Raw genomic sequence first — 24,191 nt, forward strand, 5'->3', positions numbered from 1 at the left:
TACGCATGAAGAAAAGGAAGACATTCATTTACATAGAAATCAGTAGAATAGAAACATGATATGCAAATATGCACATACTGTTAACACCATGAAATGAGAAGTATCTAAAGAATTCTCCAAATATTTCACACAAATAAAATCTAGGAACATAAATTTTCCTAAATTGCAATATACTACAATTATAAGAAAAACCATTTAATAATTTTATTAACATAGTGACATCTCAGTTTTCTCTCTAACATGTAACATCCTTTCACACAATGCTCATACACTTGCAGAGTGGTTTCCTCAGAAACCAGAAGGAAATGCAAGATATAAAGCAAGATAACTATTCTCATTCATAAAAACCACACAGTAACCCTATAGGTGGAACAACATTATGAACTAACCAGTACCCCGGAGCTCTTGACTCTAGCTGCATATATATCAAAAGATGGCCTAGTCGGCCATCACTGGAAAGAGAGGCCCATTGGACACGCAAACTTTATACAGGGGAACGCCAGGGCCAAAAAGGGGAAGTGGGTGGGTAGGGGAGTGGGGGTGGGTGAGTATGGGGGACTTTTGGTATAGCATTGGAAATGTAAATGAGCTAAATACCTAATAAAAAATGGAAAAAAAGAAAAAAAAAAACCACACAGTTGCAATTCCTCAGCACCCAGTCTCAGTACAGCCCAAGATGAACAGGGTCTAATTATTGACCCTCCACTTAAGAAGGGACCATAGCCACAGGCATGACTGCTAAGAAATACTGAATATCAACAAGGGAAGTGGGTGTCTCTGCCAGAAGTGTTCTTGCACTAATGTAACCCCAGGACTAAAAAGGCAGAGACAGATTGATACTTCTTGAGACCTGACTTGGTATACAAGGTGACTTCTGACTGAAACAGGAAAAAGAATCTTACTCAACACACAAATCAGAATCAATCAACAGCATTCTACCTTAGTCATGTTTGCATAGGAATAATGCACTTCTTTGGATGGAGACAAAAAACATGGAATTTTTCTTATAGTTACCTGATCAGGATTATGTAAAAATCGATATGTATTACTATATTAATCTATAATGCATTTTCAAATTATAAAAACACTGTTGCCTATTATCATCACACAGCATCGTAAATGTTTTTCTCAGATTGTAAAGTATAAAATTAATAAATATGAATGTGCAGAAACATTTGTGAATGCTGTGTTTATATCTTACAATTCATACATTTCAGATGGAAAATTAATATGGAGTATTTTGTTGCTTAATTAATATTTATACAACCATAACTTGAAAGACAGCCTTTAATCCCAGCACTCGGGAGGCAGAGGCAGGAGGATTTCTGAGTTCAAGGCCAGCCTGGTCTACAAAGTGAGTGCCAGGACAGCCAGGGCTACACAGAGAAACCCTGTCTCGAACCCCTCCCCCCAAAAAAAGACTGTTAAAATATTGTTTGAAATTCAATCAAGCCGGGCGGTGGTGGTGCACACCTTTAATCCCAGCACTTGGGAGACAGAGGCAGCAGATTTCTAAGTTCGAGGCCAGCCTGGTCTACAGAGTGAGTTTCAGGACAGCCAGGGCTACACAGAGAAACCCTGTCTTGAAAAAAAAAATCAATCAAAATTCCAGTGGTCCTTAAGGGACTAATATCTAAAACACTCTGTGGGAATGCATAGTCTCCAAGGGCAAAATCTTGAATAGGATCGTGATAAAACAGAAGAAACAATGGATGGATGTGAATTATACCAGATTTGTACCTACCATCAGGGAATATAAACATGTTGGCAATTATTATGTAAATATCCTCTAAGAAATTATTATGTAAATATCCTGGCAAAAATAGCATGATTGAAAAAGATCAGGATAAGTCACACTTATAAAGTCAGCAGTTTACCAACACTGGAGAATTCAAGGGTCGATGTTTATATGAGCTGCAGGGAAAGTGGTCTCAATCATGGTCCAGTTCCTGTTTGTCCACTAGCCCAGTAGCTCCTTTGACCTGGGAGTTTCCATGGCTTCTTGGATGCAGTTACTGTCCCTGCTCTGGTAACTGAAAATTTTCCTAGGGCCTAAATTGGCAACAACTCCAGTTGAAGGGAATTTTTACATGGCTGTGAAACTGAAGGAAGTGTTATCCACCCCTGATTCCATACCTTACACCTTCAAGACTCCTGTTGACAAGGAGGGTTGTCTGATCCCACTCTCTTCCTTCAGCCCCTCAGTCCCTGTTCTGAATTCTCCTGCTACAAAACCAGTTTCAACCAAGGAATTTTTCCCACCTACTCAAATGTTTTCCATCCCCAGGCTGCCCCATCTCTTGTCCTGCAGCTGAAGAGTTTTCTTTCCCTGCAGGTACTGCCAGAGTCCTGGTGGGCTTCCAAAAATATAGTGAATGAAAGGTCTTCTAGGAATGCCCATCAGGTTCCTGTAGTGTGGCTTACTGTGTATCTTAAAATGGTCTTGCAAAATATGTGAATGTTCCAAATCCAGTAAGCCTCTGTTCCCATGGTCTTCAAACATGATATAGTTAATTTCCCTAAGCCAATGACTTGCATCTTTCTCAATCTGAACATACTTTATTCCACATAACTCCAACAGTGAGTCTACCTGCACCCATTTTGTACCCCCTCTCCATATGCTTGCTGTACTGTAGACAATAAATATGTGTATAATGATTATAGAATGAAGACAATCATATTTCATGAGGGGTAAAAAGTAAAATGTGTTTTCAGTGAGCACAATTTAAAATTTTTCCATGAACTGGAAATCTTTGCAGATTTGGGATCATGATCTCTAAGTCATCAAGAAATAGGGACTAGATCCATTGAACATGTGAACTGGAGTCATCAGAGACTTTCCAACTGGCTGCAAGTTCCACACTGTTAAGGGTAATTCCAGACTTTTAATTGCCTGGTGTGTGGACTTCGAAATCCTCGATACAACAATTGACAGAAATTACCTATGATCATTTGAAAGCAAGGGCCTCCACTGCTTCTACAATTAGTGAGATTCTATTAACAACAAGATCCTGTATCAACAAATTCCAAAACTGAGAACAATGTAATGTTATCACTTAACAGTTTCTCACAAGTTGAACAATTTCTTATTTTTTAAAATAAGGAAAGAATATGTAGTGATGTAAATTTGTTCACTGTAACATACAACTTTTTTTTAGATCCCAATTTTTGGAGACTTCCTGAATTTAGTATAAGTATTCTAATATAAGGCTTTAGCTTGGAGTAAAGATTTTTTTCAGCTTTCTCAATTCTTCCAAATGTATTTCTAGGATAGTTTGGATTTCTAAACTGTTCATGACCATGTAACTCCTCTACTATACAAATGATATTTCTTTCAAGCTTTACAGATTCATGATATTTGTATGAATGGACTCACACCTGAAATTCAGGTAAAGATAATACCTTAATAGTGAGCTGTTGGCATTTTCTTCACAGTGCATATTCTGAGGTATGGAAAATAGTAGCATTCTGTAAATGATTTCTGAAAAGAATGGAAATCAAATCCATTCCTTGTTGTACAGTGGAGTATTAAGGCACAAGAGGACAGACAGCACACCATAATGATTGGTAAAATGTGGTTATGGGTATCACTGTTCTGAGAACTTTTGGAGTTTTGTTCACTTAAGGGGAATTAATGACTTCAGAGCCATGCACATACACAACACAGTCTGGATGGATAGCTCTGAAAATGATGAAGCAATATTTCCATTTATTTTTGGTAGACTTTTCTCTCACACTCTACTGAAATCATGAGAGAGAAAAGACTTACTGCTGAAGCTCTGAAAACATCTACATTTTTTTTCTGTTTTAAGACTTTTTAACTTAACCTAGTACTACTATGGCAGTAAGCAGGAACATTTAATCAGAATCTTTGCTGCTTTAGTTAACACAAATCAGTATCTCTAATACAGTATTTCTAAATTTTGTAATGCTAAACACTCACATACAGTTCAAATTATTATTTAATATTAAATTAAATATGTGTTTTCCTGTTTTTAAGCAATCCTTGTGACAAGTTATAACAGTGCCAAAGGGATTGTTACCCACCCATTGAAAATCACTACTATTAGGTTTATAATACATGTTTACAGAAAATATTCATGACTTTAGCACATGACTTATGAGAAACATTTCCTGAAAATATGTAACATATATTCATCTAAGTATCCCAAGTGCAAACTAAAAACAAGCAAGTCAAAATTGGTGAATCATTCAGCTTTATTTACAATACATTAGTGAAGGAGTTGTTGACTAGAACAAAAGGGGGTCATAAATCAGTTGTTATCTTGAAACAAGAAACCAATACTTGATAGAAAAATTATGAATACTGGATACTCAAAGCAAACTTCACATCTGTAGGTATAAATATTGGATAAGGAAATGCAGTCTTGGGGTTCACTTTGTCAAATACAATTTTAAGTACAATTTGCCTGAACTTTTTCATTTCAATTATATATACAGATTGCTGCCTGTTTTATTAGATACTTTTAGGAGTGTAGTATATACCTTAATTAGATTCCCTTTGAAATTTATTATTTCTGTCTCCATGAAAGGGTTACACAATACTATAGTCGTATGGCTTCCCCACTTATCTTGATCTTATAATATTTGAGAGTGAACAAGTAAAAGTTTAATGAAAGCTTTCCTATATTGTCACATTTTCAGAGTTTCTCTCAGCATAAATAGTTGACATTATCTAAGACATACACATTGTGAGAAGATTTTCATAAGATTTTCATGATCATTCTGATTCTCATTGTAGAGATGTAAGTATTGCAAAGAATACACCCTAAATAAAACATAGGCCACATTTTTCCCAGCAGAAATACTTTCCTCATAAAAAAATGTTTATATGTTTTCTTTAACCTGAAATAAAGTCAAAGATATTTCTGCATACATTATATTTGTTAAGATTCTTGGCTGAATATTTTCTCTGTTAAATTCTAAGAGATAGGCCAAAACTAAAGGATTCACATCTTCAATACATTTGAAAGGTTTTCTCTCCTACAACTATTTTGTATGAATTTCTAGATGATATTTCTTCATAAAGGATTCCCTCATTCATTTCACTTTTAAATTTTCTCCACTATATGACATCTCTGACAATTTCTTACACTGAGGTTGTGGTAATGCATTTGTCACATATACAACATTCGTAAGGTTTGTCTCATTTACGAATTCTCTGATGACTTTTCAGATGGTATTTTTGGGTAAAGCATTTATCACATTCACTATATTTGTAAGGTTTCTCTCCTCTATGAATTCTCTGATCAATTCTCAGACTGCATTATTAAGCAAAGCACTTGTAACATTCAGTACATTTGTAAGGTTTCTCTCCTGAATGAGTTCTTTGATGAATACGCAGACTAACTTGGTGGGTAAAGCATTTGTCACATTCACTGCATTTGTAAGGTTTCTCTCCTGTATGAATTGTCTGATGTGTTCTCAGATTAAATTTGTGGGTAAAGCATTTTTCACACTCACTATATTTGGAAGGTTTCTTTTCTGAATGAATTCTCTGATGAATACTCAGACTAACTTGGTGGGTAAAGCATTTGTCACATTCACTACATTTGTAAGGCTTCTTTCCTGTATGAATTCTCTCATGATTACTAAGAAGGGATTGTTGCATAAAGCATTTGTTACATTCAATGCATTTGTAAGTTTTCTCTCCTGTATGAATTCTCTGATGCATACTAAGATTGAATTTGTGTTTAAAACATTTGTCACTTTCATTACATTTATAAAATTTCTCTCCAGTATGAATTTTCTGATGGATACCAAGATAGAACTTTTGTGTAAAGCATTTGTCACTTTCACTATATTTGTAAGATTTCTTTAATGGATAAATTCTCTGCTGACTTTGAAGATTGTCACTCTGAGTAAAGCATTTGTCAAATTCACCACAAGTGTAAGTGTTCATTTCACTATTGTTTTGTCTCACAATGGGTTTATGTTTAGAAACCAAAACCTCATCAAGATTTTTATTTCTGTTGTGTTCTTTCTTCTCTATGTGGGTTCCTTGATTGAGACTAATGGTAGAAGACACCTTTAAACGGTTTACACAGTCTTTATATGTGCAAACTTCTTTAGTGGTCCGAGTTTTATGTCTTTTTAGGTTTGAAGATTGAAGAGTGGCATCTCTGTGGTTAGTTTTATGAGGTGTACTTTGGGAGGATTCATGAATTATATTGTTAGACTCATTACATTTAAAAGACTTCTCTTGGATATGCCCATGCTCATTGAAAATGTGCTGTGTGTCTTGTTCCAAGACCTTCTCCTTCTCATAGTTTCCACATATGCAGTGATTTTCTGAAAAAAAAGGGGGAATTAGGGATAACAGGGATTACTTATATGAGGAGTAAGTATGATCCAATAATAAATAAAGTGCTTGTTGTCAGGAACCTGATATAGTTTCTCCTGAGAGTTTCTGCAGAGCCTGACCAATACAGATGCAGATGCTTGTAGGCAACGATCTGACTATGCACAGAGACCCCAAAGTAAAGTTATGGGAAGGACTGAAGGAGCTAAAGGTGTTTACAACCTCATAAAAAGAAAAACAATATCAACAAACCAGATACTCCAGAGCTCCTAAGGACTAAACCACCAACCAAAGAGTACACACATGGAGGGACCAATGACTCCAGCTGTTTAGGTAAAAGAGCACTGTCTTAACTTTCATCAATTGGAAGAGAGGCACTTAGACCTATGAAGCCTCAATGCCCCAGCAGAGAAGAAACCTAGAGCAGTGAAGCAGATGTGGGTGGGTGGGGAAGTACCCTCATAGAAGCATGGGGTAGGGGGGATAGAATAAGGGGTTTGTGGAGGGGAAACTGGAAAGTGCTATATCATTTGAAATATAATAATTAAAATAACCAATTTAGAAAAGAAAAAAAAGAATATTCTACTTTGCAGAATCTAGAACTTTTAAGTGATTGATCTGTAGTGAAATGTCAGAAAGTAGATCTCTGAACAATATAGCTCTAATTTTAAAATTACAATTGGATTCAGAGTGACATTGTATAGCTTTGGTCAGGTATAAATTTATGATGTAACTGAAACTGTCATGAGAAATCATTAAATAGTTTTGTTTCAACATCCAATAGGATAAAGATCAGGTTGCCCCAGAAAAAAACACAGAGACCAAATGTCAAACACTTAACAAAAAACCCTCCAAACCAACGGCACTGTGTCCACTTGAATCTTGTGAACTTTCTAAAATCATAAATAAGAGACTATTTTAAAGCAATGGTAAGAAGAAATACTCCAATTATTATATGTACAGAAATAAAATTCCTTATTCTGAATGTTTAAATTTTTTTGAAATTAAAAGTCTTGACTGAAGCTAGATAAGTAGGAAAGAGAGATCTCAGAGAATATAGCACTGGTTATCTTTCCAAAGTAATCAGAGAAATGTAAAGGAAAAGTTATGAATTTAAGCATTATTTCCCTCATTTGAGGTCTCTAAGTATTTCAGAGAGTTTATACAAATTAGGAAAATTTTAAAAAAGTATCCGTAATTCAACAAAAAGTACATTCTTACCCACAAACAACAGATTGTTGTAATTCTCCAACATCACATCCATGTACAATGTCCTCTGAGCAAAATTGAGACATTCCCATTCCTCTGATGAGAAGTCCAAAAACACATCCTTGAAGGTTAATAGACACTGTAATGAAAAACTACCTAGGTGTTACTAGACAAAAATGATTTATTATGTTAAAGAGAACTAATTAAGATACACCTCGTGATATAAATGAGGCAAGAATATTGAACGATATTTTCTTAAAGTTTATGGAATTGTGTTTCGAGACATGAATTGCTGCTCTTCCATAGACAACCTATACAATGATTTACTATAATGCTTACATTCAGAAAGGCTCTTGTCTTAACCAATTTTCTTTGATTTACTGAGACCTTAAGCAGCAAATGAAAGATTTGCCACCATTGGGCTAGAGTGATGATGGCTCAACAGTTAAGAGAGCTCTTCAGAAGATCCTGAGTGCAAATACCAGCAACCACTTGGTGGCTCACAACCATCTGTAATGATATCTGACACCCTCTTCTGGTGTCTGAAGACAGCTACAGTGTACTTATGTATAAGAATAAAGAAATTCTTGGGCCAGAGGGAGCAGAACTGGAGCAAGCAGAGGTCCTGATTTTAATTCCCAGCAACCACATGATGGTTAACAACCACCTGTACAGTTACAGTGTACTCAAATACATAAAATAAATAAGTAAATCTTTAAATAAAAAAGATTTGCCACCATCACCATTTACAAAAGTTTTGTGTGCAGTTTGGTTTGTATAATATCTTTTCAAGGCCTCTATTATAAAATTTGTTTCCCAGCACCAACATGGCACTACACAATGGATTGTTAAATCCAGTTCTTTAAAATCCAATGATCTCTACTTAACACTACAGGCAGGAGGAATACATACCACAGATGCATACATTGAGGCACATGTAACCAACATATACTGAAGAAAAATAAAGTTTAACTTTATTAACAGATACACTCTAAAATACTCAGACTTGTTTAGATTTCTATTTCTCTGAGAATGGATGATATAACCATCTCAAAAACAGTAAACACATATAAGATGTACATTTGATGTCAAGATGCAATAATGAATATTTATGAAATATGGACTGATATAAAAAGAATCATAAATCATCAATTATAATGAGAAAAATATGCTCTAAAATTTTACAGTGTCCATCTTTCTCAAATATGGACACGAGCTGAGTCCTGTGTACAGCTGTGTCTTCCATGACTGTATTGTAACATATTTATTTGACAATCTGATGCCTATGCAAAATGCTACATCCTCTGTAGAGCAAACAGGTAGAATATGAAATGCAGAATTAATGGATGGACTGAATGTCAGAGTTTTAGTGTTAAAAAACATAAAACTGCAACATCAGAGCATTGAACGTTCTGTATAACACAGAACCAATGCTTTGGGAAGTTATTTTAGGAAAACATTTCCAAAACCATAAAGTAAGAAAACCAGTATTTGTGAGCATTAAAATTCCTGAACATTTTATGTAAGTTGGCATGAGCAATACACAACATAACAATTTCATAACTGCCATATGGCCTTTCACTGAAGAATGATTAGTTATGGGTGTGTAAGCAAATGTCATAGGTGGCAATGCATTCCAATGAACTACAATCATTTTCTTTGCTCAAATTGTGTTTTCAAATTGATGAAGAATTATTCTAACTCTTCATGAATATTTAATAATTTATTCCTCATGGTATCATCTTAACTGAAATTTTTAATCTTCTAATCTTAACTTTCTTTTCTTCAGAATTTGACCATTTGTGTATCAGAGTTGTAGCTTGCATAGAAAAGCATGATTTCTATTTCTTCCTTTATTTATCAAAAACTAAAATATACAGGTTATATACTGTCTATTTTACAAATGAGCCTAAAATTGTAAACCTGGGGCATGAAAAAAAATTACTAACATGTAAAGGTGCTTGCTGTTTCTTCATAGAAACTGAATTTAATTCTCTCAAAGTATATTGCAGCTCACTATTATGCCTGACTTCAGTCTCCAAGGTTTGGTGCTGAACTCAATGTTTTAGGGGCATAATGTGTAATTCTATACACATAAAAACATTCAGATGAGCACATATATACCTAAAGAAAATAGTATTGCAATAAAAAAATAGAAACATTGCCACAACCCTTCAGCTTCCCCTATGTAATGCATTGCTTGGCTGAAGAGGAATAACATAGGCTGTATCAAACTGTCTTCCTTCTAAAAAAAAAGGAGACAGAAAATAGGAAGGACATTCATTTATGCTTGAAAATTGATGGATTATGCACAGTACCAAGGCTATCCTCTTTAGATAAATGTTACAAATATATTTCGTGTGATAAAATACAGAGGTGAAAACCACAGGGCCTACACTACTTCTAAAGACTGAAACAAAAATGAAAGGAAAATAAGCATGTCTACATTGTGTATGTATCTCGGGGATAGTATCTCTCAAGTCATATTTCAGGTGTCAACATTTCAATGAGTACTGTGTGACTTAAAATGTTAAAAAGAATTGTCAGAATACTGAAATCTGCATCAGCTAATAATCACATCAAAGACAAAATGAGAGACAATTCCCTTCCATCATCTGTGCTTCTAGGGAGCTGATACACTTATTATTAGGATTCAAGACAGTGGGCCTCATATAATTTTACTCTATTACAAATTCTACTCTGATATGTGTTGCTTACTGATATGAGTTTCTATATATTTCCATATCCACATTCATAGCCTTGTGTCTGGAAACCTGAATATCCCTGAAGTGCAATTTATGTGTGACAAGAGACCTTACTTCCTCCATACTAATATAAAAGGATATATATAACCTTATCAAACATAGGAAATAGTCATCAATATATTTTTGAGGCATCACTTCCAATAGATGCTCTTTGACACCTACAGTTCTATGGGAATTACATGTCTTCATAGTATACATACCAGTGAAAATATAAAGCTATGGTATACGTGAGAAACCAAATTGTTATATTTTCATCATCACAAAGGAAAATGAAGAGCATAGAAAATAATCCTCCTAGGTAATATTACACATACATATGATAGAACTTTTGAATGTTTTGAATATAAAAGGGAATTTAAAAAGAAATGAAGACAGGATACTGACCTGTGCAGTGTTTTCCAGAGAAGCACTCATTCTTTTAGTTGTTCTTCTCCCAGATTCTTGGTGAGGAGCAAACATTCAAGTTCTTAAATTTCACATCAAGGATTGAACAATGAAATAAATGAAATGCCATTAGAGACCATGCTAAACCACATTAAAAAAAATAAAGCAAAGTAATACCAGGGCTCTTGCCAATGTTTCTACCGACATGAGGGCATGCACTGATACATTTTGACTGATAAAAAGTATGAGTACAATCTGAGGATGATTTCTAATTTCAGGAGTCATCAGGCACAAACACAGAGCACATGGATACCTGCTGTAAAGTACTGATACTCAGGGTTATTACTGAAAACTAATATTTCTGGACTAGACTCAAAGACAAAGGGCTAGTGGATGCCAATTAATGAGAATTGATGAGGAAAATAATGATTTCTTAGAAACAAGTAAACTTTCTAGGTCATAACACTAGGCTATGTAATAAGAAAAAGCCTACTCGGGTCCCAAGTGTTTCTTCAAAGACTGCGTAAGAACTAAATAGATGTACCACTGAATTCGCAAGTTGCTTTAGAAAACACCAAAATAATATTGCATAAAGTATATTGCAGAAAACAGAAAAAGGGGGTATGTTGTAGACTCCTCCCCCCCAAAAAAATTGGCTTTATTTGGATCCCCCAAAAATGACCATAAAATATGTACAATGAAAAAAGTAACAAAGTGCACCAAAGTACATTAAACAAACACCTTTTTCTGTGGATGCAGAAAGGAAACTCTACTTAATTTCATGCCAGAGATGCAAGACTATTTCAATAGGCACAAACAAAACAAGTCACAGCACAATGTATGTACAGTGAGAGAAGCCTCATAACCATGACGATATAGTTACAAAAAGCCTGGGGAAAAATATCACAGGGGATCACTGTGAAAGCTCTGGATATTTTGAGAACAACAGGAATATTCCTCAGTCTAAGGAAGATAATAGCCAACATCCTACACCTCTCACTACAAAAGATAAAGACAACTGTCATCATTCTACTCCTTTTTTCTAAAGAAAGACAAGGATGTGCAAAGCCACCACAATACCTTTTCACAGTGCAGTAGTGCATACAAAGAGCAAATAAGACCTGGAATATTTTCAATGTGCCAAATGAGGATACAGAGAAGGTATGTTTTCTCAAATTACAAGGAACATATTTCTTCAACTCAAGAACTACAAATATTTAAAGAGAACACTCCAATCTGATAATACACCTAATAAGCTACTGAAAATACAAGAAAATATCACTTGGTTTTATACATTCCTAAAGAATAATCTGAGATATCAGAAGACCCCTTAGTGTCTAAAAAGGTCTTGGATATGCTGCTGTAACATAAAAACTAATAAAAGACCTCTCTTGTCTGCTAGACGTAAGGAGTGGATCGCTCTCCCTACATGCTTATTCTGTGTTCTGAAATACCAAACTGTCTGTCTGACAGTGTATGTCTACCAGTGCACCCATGGTTTTACATGCTGCCTCCATGAAGTCACCAGAAAAAATACAGCTTCTACTTTAAAACTTGAAACTGACATTTCCTCCAATACACACCTTTTTCTGAATAGGCATAAGTCTGCACTTTTTAGCCTTCCAGTTAATTTACTATCACTTGCTTTTTGTTTTTGTTGTTGTTGTTGTTTTGGAGACAAGGTTTCTCTGTATAGCCCTGGCTATCCTGGAATTCACTCTATAGACCTGGCTGGCCTCGAACTCAGGAATCCGCTTGCCTCTGCCTCCCAAGTGCTGGGATTAAAGGCATGCAACACCACCGCCTGGCTTACTATCACTTGCTATATCAAATATTTTTAAAGTAGACAAAGGTCAAATAGCTATATGTATTGGTCAGACAAGGCCATAACCTTCTCATCTGTGGGGAATTGCAGGCTGGTCTCCAGTCGAGCTGAGGTCTGAACCCCGATGGTCATAATTCACCTACATGACACAGTAGGCATTCCCTCATGCTCCTGGAACTCAGGCCCCTGCATAAGGCACAACCTCCCACAGCCCCCACAAGAGAAGCATGGTCAGTAGTCAAGTAAGCAATGGCCCAAGCTTCTGACCTTCAGGCTAAACTCCTCCCCAGTTACCTAGCAACAGTGAAGACCATAAAAAGGTGTGCTCAGCCCCCACCTTGCTCTCTCTCACTCCTTTGTCCTCTAACCTCTCACTTCTCTCTTCTTTTCCCTTTCTCTGTCTTCTCTCTCCTCTCTCCTTTATCTTTGTTCTCTCCTCTCCTCTACTATCCTTCTCCTCCCTCCCCTCCTCTTCTCTCTCTCTCTCTCTCTCCCTCTCTCCCTCTCTCTCTCTCTCTCTCTCTCTCTCTCTCTCTCTCTCTCTCTCTCTCTCTCTCTCTCTCTCTCTTCCTTCTCTTTCCCCCTGCATTTCTCTAATAAAGCTCTTAAACCATAGAGTCTCTGCTCCTTAAAGTTCCGCTGGGCACTGTGGACAGTGTTGAGAAATTCTTCCCTTTTCCCTCTTTCCCACAACCCTGCTGGCTTTAGCAAAGTAGCTGGGGGGGGTCCCCAGGTAGGCCTTCCCCTTGACCACCCCCTGAAGAGTGGGATAGAGGAATACCCACCCAGGGATGAGTGAATAGGGTAGATAGCAGTCCTCCTACACCTGACTGACCAGAGAATAGGGAAACTCTGGTGGGGTGTGGGCATCTTTTTTCTTCCATTCTTCCGCAGGCCCCCCCCTTTTTATTTTGTTCCCAACACTCATCTAGTGTTCCTGAGGAATGTCTCTATAAATTTGGTTCTGCAACTCCCAGATGTACCCAGATAGTGTCACATCTAAGTGCTGAAACAATGTGCATCTTATTCCAGTTGTCTTGTCCTATTCCTTATCACCAAAATGGGCTACATTGTGATGCCATACAGTACTAATAAATGCTTATTCATTGATTAAAATCAGTAAAGTAGGGAATGACATTTTTCAAGCCCTGAATGAAAACGCCTGCAAACTCTAGTGTTACTTTCTGAAAAAGTGGCTACTCATATTGACTGTGTTTAAGGAACACGTGAATGTAGGAAATTAAGACAAGTTTTTAAGTCAAGAAGCAACTTAGATAATAAATATATAAAAATATGCACAAAAGAAGTAGATATAAATTTTCTATGAGTGCACATAAGAAAATTCTTATGTGGAATAAATGAATGTAATAGAACTCAAGTACAACACAGGAAAGCTATATATATAAGGAATGGAGAACAATGTGAAATATAATATAAAACCCACAATGCAAGAAACATCTTATAGATTACAAATCCCAAGGAATAAAATCTCAGAAATATCATTACTTCATTCAGCATCCTCTAAAAACTTCACTATAAAATCCCTACTACAAATCAGATTCAATGAAACATATATGTATGTAATGAACTGCACTATTTGTGAATCCTGGTTTTCAGTTCAGGAAGAAGAAAATGTCCAAAAGCAAACAGATAGCATAACAAGACAAAGGTTCACAGTCTTCTCAATTGAACTTAATATATTTCTAATCTACCTACAGGGGATGGAGTGAGGATTACTGTTTAGGAGCACTGTGTCTTCTTCCAGGTGACTGGAGTCCCATAACAACACACAAATGGCAGCTCTCATGCCAGTATTCAATGCCTTCTTCCATACTGTACATACCCTGCACATGTGTGATTCACAGACAGGAATGCAGACTAACACTCATATTCATAAAAGAACAAGAAAACAACAATAAAAAAAACATGAAAGAAAACAACTAGCTAGAAACATTTGAAAAACACAAAGAAAACAGATACAATAGAAAAGGAAGATATTTCATTTAACCTTTTCAATGATGGTATGATTGCATTAATAAACAAGCAGAATCTTTGTTCTTGTCAAATTCTTTGACATTGAAGAATTTATGATTTAAAATCCTGAATCACTGTAAATATATATATATATATGTATACACACACACACACACACACACACACACACACACACACACACACATATGATTGACAATCTTCAGAAAGGACCTGAATTTCTAACATAGTACTGTTCTCAGTAGATAAAAAGAAAAGATTGAGAATACTAGAAACACTTTCCTAAGAGTGATACAATTAAGACTGATATTTAGGTAGCATTTTAGGTTGGATATCATGAGACCCACTTCTAATCAGAGATCACTCAAATCTCAGAGGCATAGAGAATCTTTAAGTTAATGGTGATAATATTTTACCCTGCTCAGTTTCTGAATTAATCATGGAACAACAATGAAAGGAGTCTAACAACTTCTAAAAGGATACACATTAAGAAAAACACCATAGCTTCCTTGAAATGTTCCTTTTTTTAAACCTCTGTAATTATTAGTTTATTAGTATCATCCAGGACTCATGTTCAGTATTCCTCCTCAAATTACATTAACAAATGCAAATGTAAACAACCCAAGTCAGAATTATATAAAAGCACTCCATCACAAAAGCACATAAAATTACAAGAACGCTATTTTAAAACACTGGCACTTTAAGAGAATGATAATCTCAAAAAACAACCCACAAACTGCCAAAATGTTGCAGATTAAACATGATTAATTAATGAGTTTGGATTTTATAAAGAAAAAGCAATTGGATTGGGCCACTGCTACTATTATGCAAAGTTTATCCTCTTCCCTTATATCTGATTTATAAAGGGACAAACCACAATATAGGAAAATGTACCCTTCATATTAAATGTGGCATAATTTTAAAAGCTGACTCAACTAATTAAAAACACCTTTAAACAGTCAAGTTTCCTGAGCAATCTGTATTTAGATAGATGGGCAAAGGCATTACAGCCAGCATTCTTGTGATAGCCTTCGCTGGGACTAAGGTCAACAAATAGTACGACAGTCTTGTATTTTAAGCTTGTACTGTTGAGGATAAATTCTCAGGTCTTCTTTAGTAGGGGAAACTGCAAAATATACACAGTAATGGCAGTTAAAGGAGAGTGCTCCTGTAAGGATTAGAACATACTTTTCTATTAGTGTTCAAGGACAAACTTTCAGATTGCTTGATTCTAATAATCCCACGGTGTGACAGAATTGACCACTCCTTGCTTTGCCAAGTAGGTTATATAATATCTCTTATCCAACTGGTGATGATTTAGGAGATTCTTCAACTATGGATGAAAATGTTACCCCTACCACAATAGCAGGGTCTGTGGATCAAAGCTTTCTTCCAGCTAACTAGATGAAAAGATACACACTGTAATAATCCATGTGACCCAAAATGGGCAAAAGCAAAAGACTAGCTGCCCCTCGGGAAGAAAACTATCAGACCTATGAAAAGGACAACAATACTAATAAAAAAAAATGTATTTACTTAAAAGCATTCAGAATGTCAACAAAACAGCCGCAAGGTTTTTTAATTACAGAGTGGTAATCAGTTAACAGAACAACAGTTATCTTTGTATAAACTGCATCAGACACAACTGAAGATAAAAAAAAAATTAAACACAAAAATAAAACCAAAAGAAAAAAAACCCAAACTACTGAACCCATATATAACTAATACGTGCTGTGCACCAACCATAAAATGCTTTAAATTTCCATGTCAATTTACAACCCCCAGACTGTACCAGGCAAGGTTAGTGGCTATTGAAAATACCACCAGGACAGGGCTATCTAAAGACACATTCGGTAGTGTGTTAACTATACAAAAAAAGACACTGTACCGTTTAAAAACAAATCTTACACAGCCTTACATTTCAATTTTTTTCCTTAAAAGGAGTGAGTTGTATACAGGGGGTTAAATGCTTTATAGACAAGAAAATAAAACTGCTAAAACCAACTTATTCATCATCATCTTCTTCTTCATCTAACTCTTCTTCCTCTTCCTCCTCCTCCACCTCATCTTCCTCTTCATCCTCCTCATCTTCCTCTTCCTTCTTTTTCTTGCTCTTTTCAGCCTTGACCACCCCCATTTTCACTGCATCAGGTTTTCCTTTAGCTCTGTAGGCAGCAATATCCTTCTCACACTTCTCCTTCAGTTTGGCAGCCTTCTTCTTGTACGGCTGCTTGTCACACACTGAAGTGTTGTTCCACATCTCTCTTAGTCTCTTTGCAACATCACAAATGGATAAGCCAGGATACTCACCTTTGATTTTGAGGCAGTACTCAGAATGGAACAAGAAGAAGGCTGAAGGAGGCCTGTTGGGTGCTTTGGGGTCCTTGAACTTCTTTTTGGTCTCCCCTTGGGGGAGATGTAGGTTTTCATTTCTCTTTCATAGCGAGCCTTGTCAGCCTTCCCCATATCTTCAAATTTCCCCTTTTCTTTAGCAGTCATGGTCTCCCACCTCTCTGAGCACTTCTTAGAGAACTCTGAAAAGTTGAAGAAGCATCCAGGTGCTTCTTCTTGTGCTACACCCAAAAGGTTTGCAAAAAGAATGCATATGAGGACATTTTGCCTCTCAGCTTCTTAGGATCTTTTTGCCCACATTTAGTTGATTTTCCTCTGCAAAGAACAGAGTTGCCCAGTGTCCTTCTGGCTCACGCTTTCCCATGAAGTGTTTTTTATATTTTCAGAATTTCACTGTACGCCATCTAACACAAAATTAATTCATACACAGCATGCACATATGAACAAAGTTTGATAAGGAATCCTGGTAATGAATACAAAACTGGGCATAGAGACTCAGGATTTGATTCGCTACACTCTGGAGACAGAGGCAGAGCTTGAGGATCCTCGACGTTCCTCAGGAGAGATTCTTTTTTAAGTCCCTCAAGACTTTGAGGGCAAAGAGACTCTACAAGCACAACCCAAAATGTCTGTGCTTGAGGTTATGTTTCATCTCTAACTCTACGCAGACTAGGAAATTCAACAAACCAATTTTACACAGCACACCCAGAACTATTCTTCCCACTCAGGCTCAAGCAGTCTTCCAAATAGCTGCCAGGATGTTCAAGGCCTGCTCTACAACAATGCATGTTTGCTACCTGCATAGAACAGAACTGGACTTAGTAAGAAGCTGTAACCAAGTTCCTGTCCACCATCTCAGATTTTCAATGATTAAACATAACATCTCATATGGATATCCCTGCCAACTGACCTAATGCCACACAGCAAAAGGAAACTGAGAGGCTGGAACTAAAACAATTTGACAATGGTGATAGAATTTACCTACCCCAAATCACAAATGCAATACCATTGCTCATGACAAGAAGAATGATGAAACAAACTCAAGAGACAGAACAAAAAGTACAATTTGAACACCATTCAATGAGGTCAACGGACATAAAGAGGAAACAAGCACAGGAACTCAAAGAGGACAGGAACTAACTGAATGAAATACAAGAGAACCCCTGCAAGTGGCTAAGGAAATAATTTTGATAATGCAGGATGTTGACATTGCATCCAGACATATAAACATCTAAGGAATCCTCAATCTGAATGAAATGAGAAATGAACTCTAAGCCGGATGGTAACTCAATGGAGGGCCAATTCAAAAAGATAGAGCATGCAGAACACAAATATCAATGTTCCAATGGAAGCTGAAGGAGCTAGCTCAATCAAGTAAGTCCTAGATGACACAAATGAACAAAATTCTTGTTGCATGTTAGCAGAAATATTAAAAGATAAATGTTTGATTCAAGCATAATACAGTGGGGGAAGGTCTTTCATCTTAGCACTGTGGGTGCTCAGGCAGGTAAATTTATGTGAACTAGAAGCCATTCCTGTATCTATATCAGGATACATGAGAGTTAAGTCTGCAGAGTGAGATTCTGTCTCACAAACAAACAAACAAACAAAAAACCAAACCAAACAGGAAACCCAAACGAGAAATTAAAGTTATATTTACTATGTTGATATCAAAACTGGCTAAAATGTGAAAGAATGTTAGAAGACTGCCGATATAGTTCTGAATGAATATGTCTCACTTTTGAAGTTGGAACCCCAGTTGGTCACAATGTTTTAAAACATTTAGCTGTGGAACCTTACTGAATAAAGAATGAAACTGGTAGTAGGCTCTGAGAAAAACAGTAGACCAAAGCCACCTTAGTTCTCTTTTCCTCCTTAGTGACTGGAGGTGAGGATGTGATCTCTCAGCTATCTATTTCAAAAACATGGTTATTTGCTGTCAGGCCTCCTTACCATGGTGGATAGTTATCCTCTGGAAGCATTACCCAAAGTGGTCTTTTTCTTCTATTACTTTCCTTGATCATGGTGCTTTAGGAAAGCATCAGACGAAAATATAGAAAAACATATTATGATTGGATTTAAGGTTCCCTTTCAGAGGAAAAAAAATCATGTCATATTCTGGAAGCTAATCAAGAACAGAATATACGTTAGGTCATAAGAATTATGAGGCCATTTTAAGAAATGATATCATCTAAAATCATCATAGTGTATATTGTGTCTTCTTGTTTTAGGAAGGGGTAGGTGACATAATGGCCTCACAGTCAGCAAATACTGAGACATAATAAAGTATACATGTGAGGTCTGGATGCAGGAATATCTTTAAGAACACTTTATAGATATCTTTAAGAACAGTTTTTAATAACAATATTGATCACAGTATCACATCTCAGATTATAAATGATGGTGACTAAAAAAATCTACAACTGTCAGCTTTGATCAAATGTGGACCCTGTATCTATCCTGTATGCAGTTGGGTGTCAACAGCTAGACTCTAGTCTAAAATGCTCAGTTGAGATCCTAAGGCCTATATACAATGCTGTATCCTTTCTAGACCAATGAAATAGAGTAGGGAGTAAAAATTCAAGGATTACTTAAAAGAAATAATTTTCTTTGTATCTAAGCAGATAAAAACTGTAAAATCAGAGTATAAAACCACCATTAGAAGCAAGACATAGAATAAAATACCTTGTGATCCAATTCCATAAGCATATTTTCATGAAGAATTGAAATATGTATTGAACAATTAATTTGAGGATATTTAGTAAAATAAATAGAAAAATTAAGCCGGTTGTGGTGGCTCGCACCTTTAATCCCAACACTCAGGAGGCAGAGGCATGCGGATTTCTGAGTTGGAGGCCAGCCTGTTCTACAGAGTGAGTTACAGGACAGCCAGGGCTACACAGAAAACCCTGTCTCAGAAAAAAAAAAAACATTTCATAGCATTAATATCATGTGCCATTTTCTAATACATGACAAAATCAAAACAGATAATAATTTCATAAATTCCACACAGGTTTACCTTCAGAATAGTTAGAAGTATATTTGTAAATAAATGGGTTATGTGACAACACAATGATAATGTAGAGTGTTTTTTTATAATGGAAAGGAACGTTTTAAGTTGTATAAGAATTATACTAATTTGTCATTAATTATGGATACATTATTGTTCATAAATCTATGACTGTCCAACTTAAAGTCTGAGTCTTTTGACTCCAGAAATATTCTTTGATTTATTATTTAAGCTCACTCATCTAACATGATTATAGACTGCAAGGATCAGAACCATTTATGATTCTTTGACTTGATCACTATTCTTATCTTTATTATTTGAGCTCATTCATCTAACATGATTATGGGTGGCACAGATTACTATCATTTCTGATTCTTCCTTCATTTTTTAACAAAAAATAGAACTCAGGGTTATATTCAGGTTCTATCATAAAACTGTAGCAGAGGGGCTGGTGAGATGGCTCAGTGTGTAAGAGCACCCGACTGCTCTTCCAAAGGTCTAGAGTTCAAATCCCAGCAACCACATGGTGGCTCACAACCATCCGTAACGAGATCTGACTCCCTCTTCTGGAGTGTCTGAAGACAGCTAAAGTGTACGAACATATAATGAATAAATAAATTTAAAAAAAAACTGTAGCAGAAATGTAAACCTCTGGGCTGGAGAGATGACTCAGAGGTAAAGGGCACTTGCTGTTCATGAAAAGAAACACAGACTAATTCTTTCTACACACAAAACAAGGTATGATTTTTGTCTGACTCCTGTGTGATGCATTTTGTGATGACTTCTGGGCTCCACTGGTCTCATATAGGCATGCAGGACATAGAAAAATATACAGAAGAACACACCTATAGTTAAATAAAAGTTTAAAAAAATAAATAAAAGTCTGTCTGCAAGGTCTGTCATAGAAATCGAATGGAGTAGGTTCAACAGTATGTGTGATTTCTCAGGTTCAGATGGCTCCTGTAGGCATAAGGCTTGTCCTCCCTGCCTATGTTCTTAGGGAATGTTCTCCCAGCCAAGGTTTATGTCTACATAACCAGAAACAGTAAGATTCCATGAAGCAACAATGTGTCTGTTATTTCTCAGGAAAATGGTAATGCTATGGCCTTGGGAAAGAACTATGAAAACATGAGTTGAAGATTATATAATTTAAAATAAAAGCTATTCTTTAGAGCTTTTCTCTGTGGGACTGTGAAAGGCAGCCTGTGTTCTAATTGAGCAAAGCTTACTTTGGAGACCCAGTAGAAAACTCTACAAGGGATAGAACAGTGAGCTATGTTCCCAGACACAGGTGTCTGACAACACGGAGCCCCACAACTCAATAATCCTGTGACTATCTGTCATATTGACAATGTCCCAAGTCCCTGGCATTCTGGCTAAACTCCACCCTCATAGTTACCTGACAATAGCAAGGTATGCTCCTCCCCACAGTTATGTTGCAACAACTAGATAGGTAACCCAGCCCAGTATAAAAGGGGCTGTTTGGCCCCTCCTCTCTCTCTTAAGCTCTTAAATCTCTTATTCTCATCTCTAGCTCTCCTCCTCCCTATCCTCTCCTCCCTCTCTCCACATGGTCATGGCTGGCTTCTACTTCCCTACTCCTTCCTCTTCCTCTTTTTACAATAAACACCTTAAAACCAGGGACCATCTCTCCACTCATTAAGACCAGCTGTTCTTCAATGATTGGAATAGGGCTGACTCTAAAGAGCCACGTATCACCTCCAGCAGCAAAGCCTCTCAGTGTTTCCAGTCACCAGACCAGACTAAAGACTCTCACATCCTGGGAAACACTTGAGTGCCTTATACCCCTGCTCCCTTCTCCCTTCAGCCCTTGGGATGACCCAGTTACCCCCAGGGCCCTCACTTTGTTCTCAGCTCTTTCACAACATAGAGTGACATCTGGGATGTCCATGACAGAGGACCTGTTGTCTGTGGCCTCTGTGAGGCCCAGAGACCACAAACTGCTCCCTCTCTACCCCTAATGACTGGAAATCCATAGCTTCCCACGGCCAGACACCCACCTGGGCCTCATAGAGAGTGCTGTCCACTTGCCCAGAGCACTGGAGCTCTGGTGGGACATGGGATTCCCTTTAAATTCCCTGCACTCACTGCCCAACATTTCTCAACTATCCAAAATATAAACATGCAATATGATTTGTATAAGGGGCTCGAAGTACCTAAAATTACAGAGGTAGCTACACTAATGAGTCAGTAAAGGGAAAGGCATGGTTTAAAAACAAGGCTCATGGTGTGAGGAATAAAGGAGTACCAGGAAGTGAGAGAGTGATGATCTCAGACAAAATTTGACCCACTTAAGATTCTGGTTTGAGTTTGAAAATGAAGGCAGTTTTCAAAGTCCAAGAAAAGCCTGGAACAGATCAAATTCTAATGAGGAAAATGTTAGATCCAGGTATCATGGGACACATCTTTAACACCAGGATTCAGGAGACAGAGCAAGACACACCTAAGTGTACAAGATCTATCCAGAGAGATATTTCCAGGACAGCCAAACTTAGTCTGTGAAGGAACTGAAAAAACAGAAAGGTAATTTCTCACTTAAAACTAGCCTCTATATCTAGATTTAGCAACCAGAAAGCACACCCAAGCAAACTACATAGGAGCTGCTATGTTTAAAAAACAGTGGACTTCATTTCTTTTTGTAAACGTTACAGGTTACTTCAGAGCAATAGTGATAAAAACTGCATGTACTGATACAGAGACAGACAGATTGATCAATGGAATACAATTGAAGGCCTAGTAATTAAACCACAAACTTACAGACAATTGATCTTTGACAAAGAAGCCAAAAATATATAATGGATAAAAGACAAAATCTTCAATACCTGATGTTGGTCTAACTGGCAGTCTGTATGTGGAAAACTGAAAATAGATACATTTGTATAAACGTGCACAAAGCACAAGTCCAGGTGGATCAAGGACCTTAACATAAAACAAGATAGAATCAATAAAATAGAAGATAAAGTAGAAAAAGAGTCCCAAACTTAATGTCACAGTGAAAAAATTTCCTAGAAAGAATTCTAATGCCTCAGGCTCTATGATCAGGAATGGAAAAATGGGACCTCATGAAACTAGATAGTTTTGTAAGGCAAAGGACATAGTAAATAGGACAAAGTGGCAACCTACAAATTGGGGAAAAAAATCTTCTGTATCCCCACACTTGATAGAAGGCTAATATCCAAAATATGTACAGGACTCAAGAACCTAAACACCAAGAAACCAAACAACCCAATCAAAAAATGGGGTAGATACCTGTCTTAGTCAGGGTTTCTATTCCTGCACAAACATCATGACCAAGAAGCAAGTTGGGGAGGAAAGGGTTTATTTGGCTTACACTTCCATACTGCTGTTCATCACCAAGGAAGTCAGGACTGGAACTCAAGCAGGTCAGGGAGCAGGAGCTGATGCAGAGGCCATGGAGGGATGTTCTGTACTAGCTTGCCTCCCCTGGCTTGCTCAGCCCGCTTTCTTATAGAACCAAGACTACCAGCCCTGAGATGGTCCCACCCACAAGGGCCTTTCCCCCTTGATCACTAATTGAGAAAATGCCTTACAGTTGGATCTCATGGAGGCATTTCCTCAACTGAAGCTCCTTTCTCTGTGATAACTCCAGCTGTGTCAAGTTGACACAAAACTAGCCAGTACAATTGACCCCTTGTCAACTTGACACACAAAAACATCACTACTAAGCCTCAACCCTTACAATCTTATTCATCCCCATTCTAAATAACTTTAAAAGTCCCACAGTCTTTACATATTCTTAAATTTTCAATCTCTTTAAAATATCCATCTCTTTTAAAATCCAAAGTCTTTTTACAATTAAAAGTCTCTTAACTGTGGGCTCCACTAAAACAGTTTCTTTCTTCAAGAGGGAAAATATCAGGACACAGTCACAATCAAAAGCAAAAGTCAATCTCCAACCGTCCAATGTCTGGGATCCAACTCACGATCTTCTGGGCTCCTCCAAGGGCTTGGGTCACTTCTCCAGCCAGGCCCTTTGTAGCACACACGTCATCCTCTAGGCTCCAGATGCCTGTACTCCACTGCTGCTGCTGCTCTTGGTGGTCATCTCATGGTACTGGCATCTCCAAAACACTGCATGACCCCTTCAATCCTGGGCCTTCAATTGCAACTGAGGCTGCACCTTCACCAATGGCCTTCCATGGCCTCTCACAGTGCCGAGCCTCAGCTGCTTTGCGTGACCCCTTCATGCCTTCAAAACCAGTACCACCTGGGTGACCCTTACATATTACCAAGTCCTGCTGCAGCAGGAGTACAACCTTGGCCATCTCTGGAACACAGCCTCTTTGTGCT

At 37.1% G+C, this 24,191-nt stretch overlaps 1 protein-coding gene and 1 pseudogene across 2 annotated transcripts in view; both read right to left on the reverse strand.

Moving 5' to 3' along the window:
• Nucleotides 1-4,199: 4,199 nt before the first annotated feature.
• Zfp979 (zinc finger protein 979) overlaps nucleotides 4,200-24,191 on the reverse strand; it is a 30,573-nt gene continuing 10,581 nt past the window's right edge. The window contains exons 3-5 of one of the 2 annotated variants that reach the window (NM_145078.2): nucleotides 10,681-10,762; nucleotides 7,544-7,670; nucleotides 4,200-6,312 (exon numbers count right to left, since the gene is read on the reverse strand). In NM_145078.2, coding sequence (NP_659544.2) covers nucleotides 5,291-6,312; nucleotides 7,544-7,670; nucleotides 10,681-10,755 — 1,224 coding nt within the window. In that variant the 5' untranslated portion in view covers nucleotides 10,756-10,762 and the 3' untranslated portion in view covers nucleotides 4,200-5,290. Of the gene's footprint in view, nucleotides 6,313-7,543; nucleotides 7,684-10,680; nucleotides 10,765-24,191 lie in introns of those variants that run through there. The other variant, XM_017319919.1, reaches the window with a different exon arrangement.
• Gm13155 (predicted gene 13155) lies at nucleotides 16,306-17,211 on the reverse strand (annotated as a pseudogene).

Source organism: Mus musculus, chromosome 4 (genome assembly GCF_000001635.26).
Source record: "Mus musculus strain C57BL/6J chromosome 4, GRCm38.p6 C57BL/6J".
Lineage (NCBI taxonomy): Eukaryota > Metazoa > Chordata > Mammalia > Rodentia > Muridae > Mus > Mus musculus.